Source organism: Lissotriton helveticus (assembly GCF_964261635.1).
Source record: "Lissotriton helveticus chromosome 1_1 unlocalized genomic scaffold, aLisHel1.1 SUPER_1_unloc_14, whole genome shotgun sequence".
Classification (NCBI taxonomy): Eukaryota; Metazoa; Chordata; class Amphibia; order Caudata; family Salamandridae; genus Lissotriton; species Lissotriton helveticus.
The window spans coordinates 2571068-2585182 of NW_027611653.1; the positions used below are offsets into that span (position 1 = coordinate 2571068).

The 14115-nt window shown below is 46.4% G+C and overlaps 1 protein-coding gene across 1 annotated transcript in view; it reads left to right on the forward strand.

Annotated features, from left to right (window-relative positions):
• The window catches only part of LOC144805542 (uncharacterized), a 97246-nt gene that overhangs the window by 12598 nt on the left and 70533 nt on the right, over positions 1–14115 (forward strand). Inside the window, exon 2 of the mRNA XM_078672075.1 lies at positions 3481–4332. Within this exon, the coding sequence (XP_078528201.1) occupies positions 3481–4332 (852 nt within the window). The remainder of the gene's footprint in view (positions 1–3480; positions 4333–14115) is intronic.

Below are 14115 nucleotides of genomic sequence, written 5' to 3' on the forward strand. Positions count from 1 at the left end.
TGATTCAAGATAGCCTGGCTGATGAGGGTTATGAACCCGAAACCGGTCCCAGGATACTTGTTTCCGGTCCAGGGAAGACATGGCTTGGCAGTTCAGGCTGGACTGTTCCCATGAGGCACAGGGTCAGACTGATTTGCATATGGCCATGTCTGAACTGGGGTAGCGGAGTGAGCTAAAGAATGGTGATGGATTACACCCAGATCAGTTGACTGGGGGTGAGTGTTTGGTTTGCACAAACGCTCTGCCCTTTTGTATTGCTTTGGATACCTAGATTCAGCACTGGGACATTCCCTTGAAACAGGTAAGTAAACACGTTTTGGTGATTTGTGCAGTTTAAAAAAATATTTTTAGATTTCAAAACTCCACACTTCGAAACATTTTGGAGAAAAAGTGTCCATGTTATCCTATGAAGGGAAAACAGGTTAACGGTTCTCAGGTAAGTAATTGACTGTGGGAGTTAAGGTTCTGGGGTTAGGCTCAGGGGGTCTCCCAGGGTCAGTGATGCACTGTTGTTGCACCCTCAATGGCACTAGGACGGCCGGGTGCAGAGTGTTGAGGCCCAATGTTATCCTAGGGAGGATAGGGGGCTTCGTTTGGTGGCGGCTGGCAAGCAGGCCACAGGATTGTGGGAGCAAAGCTCCTAGGGTTTAGCTCAGGGCAAGTTCGGGACCAAAGGTGCACCCTCAGCAGCACTAGGGCAGCCGGGCGCAGGGGCTGTTTTGAGGTCGGGTGCCCTGTTGATTTCAATGGAGATTCTCCAGGACAAAGAAACACTGCAGGCTCGTGGGCGAGGATCTTCCAGGAGCGACCACCACTTCTAGTGGTAAGTTGGGATCTTGAAGGTTGGTTAGGCACCGCTGGGTTGGGCACACAAGGCCGTGGGGCGTCGGATGTAGGGGTGCCTTTGGACACCGGATTTTCTTACCCGCTCCGGTCACGGTAGGGGGGTCCTCTGGTTTGAGGCTACAGACGTCTTCTGGAGGCTTGAGGCAAGTCATGGGTCGCCGGATCTCGGGTCAGGATCGCCGGGGGGACCTCCTTGTGGTGTTTTTCCACTAGAGCTCTGGTCTGGTTCGGCGGGTGTGGAGTGGGATGGATCCTCGGTTTCTGGCTGGCACAGGAGAAACAGTCCTAGAAAGTGAAGGCAGGCGGGTCCTCTGGGGTTTGTGAGGGTGCTGGCTGCTGGAAAGGCCGGGGTTTCGCAGGAGCAGGTTCAAGGGGAGAAAGGCCTGTAGGGCTGGGGCCAAGTCAGTGGGTGTCGTCCTCTTAGCTCTGCACAGCTTCTCGTCCTTCTTATCTTCTTTTCTTGTTGCTGGATCTGAGGAAGGAAGGTTCAGGCTGTCAATAAATACTAAATTTAGGGGCGTTACAGGTAGGTAAAGGGCAGGGACCAATGGGTCCCTTCCCTGGGGTGGGTACACCCCCAATTCTGTCACAATTCAGTTGGAGGGGGGCAGGAGCCTGTCCCTGGTTGGCTGGGTCCCCCCATCCTCAAGATGGTTGTGCTTCACCTCGCCTCCCCCACCTTAGGGGTGGAGTTGGTCAGCGAGTCTGCGAGGAGCAGAGTGCGAGCGGCTGTGAGTGCTACGAACGCCGAAAACACCGAAAGCACTGCCGAAGCCACAGACAGTGAGCCAGGACTGACTCGGCCCCCCATCTGGCCCTGAGCAGAGAAATAATGACCCAGTGAGCTGAGCTCAGAGGAGAAGCAGAGCTGAGAGGAACGGTCGCAGCGGACACAGCGTTAATAGCAGCTGAAATCGCCGAACTCTCCCCACCTCCGCTACGGAGCTCAGAGCTCAGTGCACGGTGCTCAGAGGTTGGAGCCTGAGCCTGCTGGGTCACCGTAAAAAAAAGCTGCCGCGGTCTTGGTGGGTTTGGTGGCTTCGGCGTTTGGCAGGAAGGCAAGAGGATTGAGTCCGACTGAGCTATCTTCTAGGCTGCTTCTCTGGAGTTTGCCGAGTGACGCGAGAAGCTCCTGTGGTCTGCGTCAGGTCTGGGAGCTGTCCTTGTGGCCGCTCTGAGCCGGGAGCAAGAGGGACTCTCTGTGTGCTGGTCTGCTTCACTTTCGAGACCCAGCGCGGGAAGACGCGGAAAAAGGGGGAGTGCCACGGTAGCGGCGGGAGCCGCGAAGAAGTTCTCGGCAGAGCCGTGGGGAGCACACAGCACTCCAGCGTGGTTGTTGCAGCCATACGGAGCCCGCGAGAGCCTGATCAGACTGGAGGGATCACCCTCTGCTACTAGATGAGTCCTGAGTCCTGAGTCCTGAGGTAAGGCCATAGGACGCAATAGGAGCCAAGGTGCGACGCGACAGCCAAAGAGAGGAGCAGGGGGCTAGTGTGGTTGTTTGTGGCTGTGGTGGCTGTGGTAGCGAGAACGGAGCACTGCAGAGTGACCTGCGTCCGAACCCTGGCCCAACACCACCAGCCCCCACGAAAGTTACCTGTCTGAGCCATCAGTATTGGGATTGGACTAAAGCCACTTTGTGTTTGTTCCTGGGCAGAGCCTTGCAGAGTAGAGCAGAGCGGGGGGAGTAGAGGAGGCCACGGGCGAGGTGCGGTTGAGCGTGAGCGCGGATCAAGGCGCTGTGAGAACAACGCCGCCGCCCCCCCGCCCCCTCCCCCGAGAGGCTGAGAAGACGGAGGATAGGAGGATAGGAGAACAGAGTCAGGGGCCTAAAAATCCGTGGCAGGGCGAAAACGAGCAAATACGAGCGATCTGCGAGGAGAGGACGGACCCGAGAGGCAAAACTGCGTTAGTGCAGGTGAGCCTTAGGCACGTCGACCAGCGAGAGGCAGGAGACCCCCCGGGTACAGCGGGTACAGTGGGAGCCCACTCAGCGGGAGCCCACTCAGCAGGAGCGGCTGAGTGCTTTCTTCCACGACCAGCGAGCCCTTACAGGAGCCTCTCTTGCCATCACCTTAGCCTCGGTAAAGTTCCACCTCGTCGTCCCCTCATAGGGGGCAGATTAATCGAAAGGAGAGGAGCCACATTCGCTGCCCCAGCACATCATTTCGAAAGAGTGAGTCACAGGACAGACTACAAGAAGGGGGCAATAGCAATTAGAGCCGGGCAACGAGGAGTAGCTGCAGTAGCAGGACATTGGGGGTTACCGTCAAATCATTGTAATGAGATCAGGAAAAGTTAGACAGACCCCTGCCCAGAAAACTAGGAGCAAAAAACAAATTAATAAGAAAAAACTTGAAGGAGCTGACCCTAAGCAAAAAAGTCCACTCTTATCACCTCTCTTAACCATGTTTAGAAGCATAGAGGAAGGCACTAAAAGAAAGCTAGCTCCGATTGACAGACTGCTACTACTCAAGGACCCTGGAGCCGCCATTTACTCTACATCAGCGGAGATCCCCGGATTAATGACCCCTTTAGCACCTCAGATAGCCCTCGGACCAGCCCGAAAACAACAAGGGAAAAAACAAATCAGCACCAAACCTTAATCTAAACCTAAATAATACAATAGAACAGTGGCTATGGCAAAAACCGAGCCAGAGCGTGGGAAAGCTTGGCCCAAACCTGACAGACAAGGCGGAGGCATGCAATGGTGATTGCTTTGGCACAATATGTAAAGAGGATATATGCCTAAGTATGGACCAGGTTCAAGCAGATAGAACAAAAAGTGATGACATCATACACAATATCATTGGAGATAGCTTAAACTATTCGAACAGGACAGAAGGACAGCCAAACTCCATTTCTAAGAACCCTAGCCACAGGAAAAAATCTAACTCACCAATAGCAATCTTTAAAACACCACAAAGGGAGCACATATGCTCTACCCCTACGCCAGCCATCAACATTGTAAGAACATCAAGTCTCCAGATAGTCGCCCAGGTGCATCAGGTGGATCGTGGCGATCAAGAATCCACCAAAAATGACGGACAAATAGAAACAACATTGGAGTTAGAGAAGGATATGAGGCAGACACCAATTTCGGAAACTATTCCCCAAATGGGCAGTAAACGCAATCTCAATGCTCAAAATAACAAAGACCATCAAGTAGAAAAAAAAACCAAAACAAGCAATAACAGCAATCCCTTTAGGAAGGTCAACGACACCAGGCATCAAGTTAATCAAGATCAAAACCCTAGTCAAGAATTTAAAACACAAGCTCAACAAGGAGAGATAGTCATCGACCAAAGCATGCTCTCAGAGATCACTAAATCTTTATTGAACACATTACAGACAACAATAACGGCATTTAACATGCAAAATGATAAAATGGACATACAAATAGACCTCATGAATATAATTGCTTCTCAAATAGCAGGGATTAACACCAAACTGGAAAACATGAACAACTTTATTTCAATAGTCCAGGCAAAGTACTCTGCTCAGTGCGCTTGTAGCCCAATAATAATCTAACTATTCTACCTACACTTCTCAAACAGATAATACTATTAAATAAATCAAGCTTGAGAGAATATAAAAACAAGGAAGAACAATTAAAAGATAAAGGAGATAACATCATAGTTCTCGGAATTTCGGAACCTAACAAGACGGAAACTGGTAATCAGTCATCCAGAAACACTGACATTCCCAATCAGGGGGATACAAGTAATATAGGACTAAAGTTGTCAAGGAAGCAAAAAAAACGTAATAGAAAAGCACGGAACAAACAGTCTCCAGCTACGAAACACCAAAAATCAAAGATCTATCCAATGTTCGTTAGTGCAAAAAAAAGAAATGCAACCACGGTCTCGTACAGCTCTATAGAAGAAGACGTGTTAGCCAACACAAACTCAGAAATAACTGATAAGGAAATACCTGTAGAAATTATTCCGACAAAAGTTTGTGGTGGAGTGACAACCCGGGACCCATGCAAAGACACCGGGAACCAAAAACACACCACAAAAAGAAAAGCAGATAACAAACACGGGCTAAAGAAAAAACCTACCCAGGCGGGGATTACACCTGGAAATGCCAAAATAACGATATTGAAAGGGACTAAAGACACCCAGAGCCAAAGTGGTCAAAGTACTGGCTTAATCAATGACGATCAGATAAACAATGAACAATCTAGACCCAGGTTGACCAACAACTCACCTCATAACGCCCGGCCCGAAATAGAACTGGGAGATAAAGAAGCAAACACACGAGGTCAACAAACAATCCATACAAAAAACAGGGAACAAAACATCAAAGGAACTTGTGAGGTCGGATGGTCTTAAACATCCCCCCCGGATCTGTGGTGGCCAACTGAAATGGGCCCTGCCCCATCTCCCGGAACCCATGCAAAAAATCTCGGAGTAAAATGGGATGAGAACCTATCTTTCCGGCCGCATATTCAACAGCTCACCGCTGGCTGCCTGCATAAACTCAGAAATCTGCGGAAACTTCTGCCCCTGCTACCAGTCGAATGTCGAAAAACGGTTGTTCACGCAACAATCACATCTCGACTCGATTATTCTAATGGCCAAATATGCGGTGCAACGCTTACAGATCGTGCAGAATGCGGCTGCGAGACTGATAAAACGTGTCCCTTTCAGGCATCACATCTCTCCGCATCTGCACGAGCTGCATTGGCTGCCTGTGGCAAGCAGAATTAAGTTCAAAGTGCTGACCCTGGCTTTCAGAGCGCTAAAAGGCACGTGTCCCAATTATTTAAAACTCCGACTCCCGCGCTACCACCAAAAACGAGAGCTATGCTCAAACTCCTTGCTCAAGCTTACTGTTCCTGGCGTGAGGAAAGCTAGACTTGGAGGCAGGTCCTTTTCGGCCGGCACGGCGAAACTTTGGAATTCCCTGCCAACTGCCATCCAATCCACCATGTCAGAAGCCAGCTTTAGGAAACTCCTAAAAACTTGGCTTTTTATGCAATAACTCGATTCTTTCTCCTGACTTTTCACTCTTGCTGTAGGACTCGCTAGCGCTGGGACACCTCCCCTGAGGTAGCTGTTCGCGCTCTATAAGCTTCTGTATTATTATTATTATTATTATGGTGTGTGAACAAAAGTGTTGGCAAACAGGAAAACCCGAACATGGAAAAACAAGAGCATGGAGATAGCAGGATCGAAGGTAAAATAATAGATACCTCCCAAGTGTTAGGTGACGCAGAAACACAGACATGGGTTGAAAATCAAACAATGCCTCAACCCAAAAAGTACGGGGATGACACCCGAAAAAACTTTCACCAGGAACCGGTAACTCCTGAACAATTGAGATGCAGACTTGATGACATCGACGCCGTGCATTCTGAGTTGGGAGACAATAACCAACACGTAAACATAAAAGTAGAAATTAAGGACAATATAAAGCAAATAAAAATGCAAAAAAAGAGTGAAGACGCAGAACAACTGGCGCATGATCTGAAAACTTCATCAAAATGGCAATTATTGCTAACTCCAGAATATGAGTGTAAAGGTTTGCATGACATTCTGAATAGGAGGAATATTCTGAAATTAACAGCAAATATACCAGCCTTATACTACCTGTCCACTACAAACCTATTGGCAGTAGAATTTATTGCAATGAAAGACCAGAAAAACAAGGAACAAACTCTGACAACTTGGCAGACTGAAATGGACGTTCAGCACATCATGAACGCTAAGGCACAATTTGAAGCATGGGGAATTAAATTATCAAGACCAATTAAACCACGTTACCCGGGACCTCTAAACAGTAATTTAATCATCAATTACAAGGACCATAGGCAAAATGGAACTTTGTCAAACAATCAAACACTGCTCAGAGGAGCAATTGGCAGCAGTCTTTCAACAGCACTGAATAGAGCCCGAGAGAATGACCGGGCACCTAGAATGGAGGGGTTTAAGGATAACTGGGGCTGGTTACCAGGAGCTCTAAATACGATCACTTGTAAGTGACCAACTGAAAATTAACCAGCCATTCAAGACTCAGGAAACATCCAAATACTCTCATGGAACATCGCGGGAGCAAAAAAATGGTTAGAAAGCGGATCCCGACTAGACAAGTGGGAAAAGTACGATATAATCGCTTTACAAGAAACCTGGGCACTAGAAGACTTACCCCTAACAAATTACATACACTATACGGTACCAGCAACCAAAACTAAATCTTATGGTCGACCTAAAGGGGGTCTGGCGGTCTATATATCCACAGAATTACAAATTGACTCAGTACAGATGGACTCAGTAGGACCAAATATCCAACTGATTAAATTAACCTCAGGGTCTGTGCATAGACTAAAAACTGTCCTGCTTATAAATACATATGCTCATCCATCTGCCAAGCAAAAAGTAGAGCACAATATGCAGCTAATCACGACCATCACAAACATCAGGAGTACTTTTCCCTCTTGGGACCTGATACTTACAGGAGATTTTAATTCAAACTTAATTCATACTCCGGATGAGGATGATCTATTAACATCGGATAACATATGCTGGAACGTGCCACAACAATATCAGTTAACAACGCTTAAAAAGGATCATGCAGGAAAAGACTTGGTAAATGCTCTTGAGTATCTAGGATTAAGAGTAATAAATGGCAGAACTCCAGATGACTTTCCACCTAAACATACATTTCATGGGGGAAAGATAAGATCAAGACTAGACTACACAATCATTTCAGCATCATTGATGCCATTCCTCTCCCACTTTTCTATTGAGTACACAACCAAGAGTGATCACTCGTTTCAACTTATCCACTTTACACTAAAAATCGCTAAGCATCAGGTAAATACAACAGTTGAAGGAGACATACAAACAGTTGACCTAAAACGACTTAAATGGTCAAATGAAACAATGGAAACACTTCAGCAACAATTAAAAAACAAGATAAGTATCCACAAAGCAGAAGCGCAGTCCATCACCCAAGCCTGGGAAAAATTCACATCAGAACTCTCTTCTCAAATGACAACTGGACAAAGGCAGACAAGACACAATGGCCAAAAAAAGCACCCAATAATTACAATAACTGCAGGTCTACGAGCCTTGAAACGTAACCTAAAAAAAAATAAGGAGGCTAAAGAGAACAGTACCTGATACCACTGCCTGGGACAGTGTACGGCAGCTAAGGAAACAATACAAAAAAGAACTCTGGGAAGAAAAAAGAAAAACGAATGACAAATTCTGGGCAGAATTGCTCTGCATCTCCAAGAAATCAAATTCAAAACAGTTTTGGCTGACCATAAATAAACTGCAGAGACCAGTGAATACACTATCGTCAAATATTCAAGAACGCGAGTGGGCAGAATTTCTTACCTTGAGGTTTTTTGAGACAAACACTCAAGATATCGCAGAAAGAAACTCCCAGACTTCAGCGGAGGCAAATGATAAACCCATTGGGATTAAGGGAATCACCAGCTCAGAAGAAGACAAAACCACACATAAAGAAATGAAATCGATTAACGGGACAAAGGGAACAGAGGATAAAGGCCTATTGACACTAGCAGGAACTCACATGTTCCCTACAAGCGAAGGAGTTATACGCACGATCAAGAAAGCCCGAACCGAAGGTGCTCCTGGCCCCAACGGAATTCCCCAAGCAATTTTTAAACATGATACATCATTTTGGAGTAAACATCTACTTGCCTTGTATCAAGAGGTAGAGCTCTCAAACTACATACCGACAAATTGGCAAGGATCGATACTGACTCCAATATTTAAAGGAGGAGACAGATCAAACCCGGCAAACTACAGGTTAATAGCACTCCTGGATGTCGAGGCCAAATATTACACTTCTCTGGTGTTAGAGGAGCTTAAGGCTTGGTCTGATAATCTCAATCTTGTCCCAGCCAACCAGACAGGCTTCAGGCAAGGCATAGTGACGACAACAAATATCTTAGGCCTATCAATTATGGCAAACAAATGTAAGCAGAGAAAACAACATCTCCACCTCTGCTTTATAGACCTAAAAGCCGCCTTTGATAGTGTCGACCGTCAGCTCCTATGGAAAAAGCTTCGAGCATGGGCCATTCCCGAAAGGCTATTAAAGGGGATATTGTTATTCTATTCCAACACATGGCTAAGAATTAAAATTGGTGATGGATCCAGGCTATCAAGGAAACTAACAACAACTAGAGGCCTCAAACAAGGGTGTGTCCTGGCCCCTCACCTTTTTAATTTGTTTTTGTCTGACCTTTCACAAAGGTTGGACCGCATTAACTCCCATCCACCAAAACTCGGAAAATTGAGACTTTCTCATCTCTCATATGCCGATGACGTCGTGCTAATGAGCAATACAAAAGTTGGTCTTCAAAGAAGCGTGCATGAAATGTCAGCCTACGTTTCAGAGAACAAAGTTGAAATAAACACATCGAAGTCCAAAACAATGGTAATTGGGAACCAAATGAGAAGTAAACAGACAATCTGGCTTAACGGTAACCAACTTGAGGAGGTAAAAAAAAATACAAATACCTGGGTTTTTACATCGATAACACAAGAAATCACACAGAGCAAAAAGGGTACATGGCACAGAGAACAACCGCCCTTACATTTGCCTTCAGCCTATTGGCGAAGAAACTGAAGGGCCCTTCATATAAACCCCTGCTTGCCGTAATGAAGGCAAAAGTTTTACCAACAATAACGTATGCGAGTGTCGCTTTCCACGGAGAAGACAGTGATGTTTTAAACCAACTGGTAGCTTCTGTCTACAAAAAAACATTTCAGCTACAAAGGTCAGCCTCCCCAGCCCAGGTGCGCTTGGAATTCGGCATACTAAACGAAGAATTGGGCAGAATGTATGCGACAGTTAAAACATGGTATCGTTTGAAATAAAATGTAGCTACTTCGCAAATCAATGAAGCACTCTGGGTGGAAGTAAATGAGGACAAAACTTCCCCTTTTCATCAATACCTGTTCAAATCGCTCTCAATTACATGCACAACAGAGTTATGGAATAAAAACCTGCCATATGAATCGTTTAAACAAGCATTAAATAAAGCTTCAAAAATTCATTCATCACTGCTGGACAAAAACATCTTCCGAACACGGTCACACGCCTGGATGGTGATAAATAGCTATAAGTCCCTTACTCCGGCACCTTATTTGAGCATACCGTTCTCAATGCCTGTTAAAAAACAATTAATGACATTACGCTTTGGTAAACTACCATCTTTGGCAGACCAGCCAGCCTGGGCGTATATAGGTCCTATCAATGCCGGCTGTGTAACTGCCAGAAGGAAGATTTCATTCACATAATCTGTATTTGTAACAAACTATATAATGAGCGAGTTAAGCTTTTAAAATCAAGTTTTAATGCTAGAGCAATTAGGTCATGCAGAGCGGCAATAACAGCGTGCCTAAATCCAGAAGATCCACCTCTGAATGGCAGACTGATTAAATTCCTTAAAGCATTTACTAAGCTCTGTTAAAAAAATCTGGAAACGCGGTTAAAGGGGAAGATGGGTGATCACGCTGTATTGTATTTTATAACGAAATTAGATCAACCAGAAGAGAAGTAAAGAACATATGTATAATAGGAAGATCCCACCCTCTGAAGGGCAGTCTTATTAAATTCCTTAGAGTACCAACTAAGCTCCGTAAAAGAATGGGAACTTGGTTAAGGAGGAAGACGGCTGGACTTAATGTACTGTATTTTTTTTATTTTTTTATCTTTATAATTTGTTGTTTATTTTTTTTCTTCTCTCTCTTTTTTCTTTTAACAATGGATTTTAGAATAACCAGAAGAGATTAAATGAAGTATGGTTATTTTTCTTATATCATAATGACTTGTTTTATCTTTCCAATGTTCCTTTGCTTGTTTTTGAAATTCTGGTTTTAAATTGTTATGGTTTTAACTAACTAAACAATAAACTTTGATTTGATTTGGGTGGAGTTGGCAGAGGTGGGCACACCTCTCTTCCGCACTTGTTTTTCCCGCCAGTTCTCCCGCCCAAAGTGGGGGGGTAGAACCAGTGGGGACCCATTGCTGAAAGCGGCAAAGGATCTGGACAGTCTGACAAAGGTGGCATGCCTTTGAAGCTTCTCCTTCGCGAACCCTGCCTATCCTGGGGAGGAGGCTTGGCACCTCTTCCCAGGATGTGCATTGTTTCAGGCCCCCGAGAGCAGCAAGCTCTCGACCCAGGCGTCCAGAAACATGTCTGGTGATGGCAGCCTAAGCAGCCACTCAGTCAGGTCCCTAGGAGTTGGTTGAGTTTCAGGGGGCATCTCTAAGATGCCCTCTGTTGTACATTTTACATTAAATACCACACTGGCATCAGTGTGGGTTTAATGTGCTGAGAAGTTTGATATCAAACTTCCCAGTCTTCTGTGTAGCCATTATGGTGCTGTGGAGTTCGTAATGACAAGCTCCCAGCACCATATATTCTTAATGGCAGCACTGCACTTACGATGCCCAGGAATAGAATTGGGCACTGTAGGGATATAGGGCTCATGCACTAGTACACTCACCACTGGCATAGGGCACCCAGCTAGAGGGGTGCTGATGTATGCCCGGGCAGTGGCTTGTGGGCATGGCACACAAGGATGTGTGCCATGTCGACTCTTCACTTTGTTCTGCACCAAGTTACTGCAACTGAAACCCTCTGTTCGAGGCATATGAGCTGCAGAATTCACACTCTGTGCATAGATCGCCATCTGGTGTTGGGTTTGGATGCTTGCACCTTGTTGTCTTTGAAGAAGTCTTTTGTAGTCACGAGATAGGTGACCCCTCCCTTGGACGATAGTGTGCATGGGCATCGACTCCATCCTCAGATAGTTTTTTTCCGCCATCGTGTTCGGATGTAACTTCTGCGCTCCGGTTCGGCAACATATCTCCAAACCTTTTCGACTCGCAAACCATCATAAAATTAAACGGTATTGTTTCTCGATCGCGTGACCTTCGACGCGCTCCTCAAATATCCCATTCCGGGCCGCTGGGCCTAGCGACGCCATTCAGGCCTACGGCTCATGGAAAGGACTCCACACAGTGACCACCGCAAAGTCTGTAATCTGGGTCTCTCGACAGAGCACAACGAGAATAATTGCCAGGACTGTGCCTCCTTTTGATCCAAAAATACCATCCGTGATCGCCGCGCCCGACTACACATCATGGCGCAGCAAGCAGCTCTGGTACCGGTGGAAATCTTTGATGAAAGCCCGATATCCCGGAGGAAGATTCTGAGGAACTGGAAATCGTGTCCGAAGCAGACGACTCGGACTCAGACCACCCCATCCCTCCAGATCAACGAGTGAGTACCACTGCCGCAACCCCAACCCCACCTGCAAAAAAGAAGGCCCTGGTCAAGACTTCGCCTGTTGGCCCCAGCCGTGACCGAAAACAATGTTCAGAAGCCCCTCCCCCGGGCTCGGTTCCAAAGACCAAGGACACGCCTTCAGGCAGCTCATGACCGAGCAAGCCGCATGTAAGTGTCCCACAGGCTCCATCAGCACCGAAGTCTGGAGCACAGCCTACTCCCAGAAAGAAATCAGCATCGACCACCCCGGCGCCGAAAGAAAAGTCATCTGATCCGAACACATTCGGAACCGAAAAAGATTTCCGCCTCCACATCGAAGCCGAAGGATCCAAAAACATCTTCCAAGGCTCTGGAGCAGAAATCCAAACCTCGCTTGGACCCGAAAAGATCGTCACCGAAAGCATCTACCGAAGAGGAAGAACTTTTTCTACCGGATCCTATCGATCCAAATAAAAAAACACTCCACATAGACCCTAAAACCGGACATGTGTCTACTGTTCCACACAAGAAGAGGAAACTGGATACACAAGGCATTCCTGCAGTGCCTGTTAAGAAAAAAAACTGTGCTACTAAACCTATACAACCCTCTTCTCCTGTTCCTCCTACCATCCTATCTCTCCTCCACACTCCCCTATACTTCCACCAAACTCACGATTACCACAGGTCGATGATAATTTAGGGGATGGGGGAGGCAACAATGACCCGTTTACAGACCCTGATACCAACACAGACGTACCACAGGACGACTGGGACGATTAAGACGACCCGTCGACCCTCCAGACCTCCCTGATCCCCAGGCATACCCAACAAAGCCATCTCCCCCAGATGACAATATTGGTTTTAGTAAGTTGGTAAATAGGGCAGCTACATACCATGGTGTTTCAAAGCATTCAGACACTTTTGAGCAGTCACTAAAGACTGTACAAACCCTGCCAATATTAAAAGGTGTCATTAAACATGCCCCTGACATATTTAAAGACCCTGTTAGGGCTAGAATTCTCAATCTGAGAATTGACAAAAAATATAAACCTCCTCTCAATGATCCCGCCTACATCAAAGGTCCACTCCCTTTAGATTCCATGGTGGTAGCTAACGCTAGAAAAACAGGCTAATTCTCAGACCTCTGGTGAGGCACCACCTCCGGACAAGGAGTCTAAATTATTAGATGCTTCCGGCAAACGAGTTGCTGCTCAAGCAGCTAATCACTGGCGAATAGCCAACACACAAGCATTACTTGCTAGGTATGATAGGGCTCACTATGACCAACTGGAAACCCTATTGCAACATTTACCAGATCAATACAAGACCAAGGCCAATGATCTCATCCAAGAGGGGAAATTAATAACCAATGCATCAATCAAGTGTGCCCTTGATGCAGCAGAGACCATCTCTAGGGCCTTTAACACTAGCATGTTACTCAGACAACATGCTTGGTTGCACATTTCTGGCTTCAAACAGGAGGTACAAACAACTATCCTCAACCAGCTGTTCAATTAGCAACAACTTTTTGGACCGGCTGTAGACACCCAAAAAATTAAAAAGGAAACGGAGACTGCTAAATCCATGGGAGCATTACAGTCTCCGTCCACACGTGGTTCCTTTTGCTTCTCCTTCTACAGAGGATAATCCAAGAACATTGGTACAGACAGTGCTTCCTCTTCATACAAAAACACCACACAAACATCTCCCAGTAGGGGATATTTTAGAGGTGGATACAGGGAAAGTAACAACAAAGGGAGAGCTCGACGTAACAACAACACTCGCACCTCCCCCGCTAGGAAGCAGTGACTTCCCTCCAGACCATTCCACTCCGGTCGGAGGGAGACTATCACAGTTCCTACCTGTCTGGAATTCCATCACTATGGAGAAGTGGATAAGACATATTATCCAGTATGGTTACTGCCTGGAACTTTCTGCTACTCCCCTCAACTTACCACCCAGTGTCCAATGTCCGGGGAACATCTAACACTCCTCAAACAAGAATG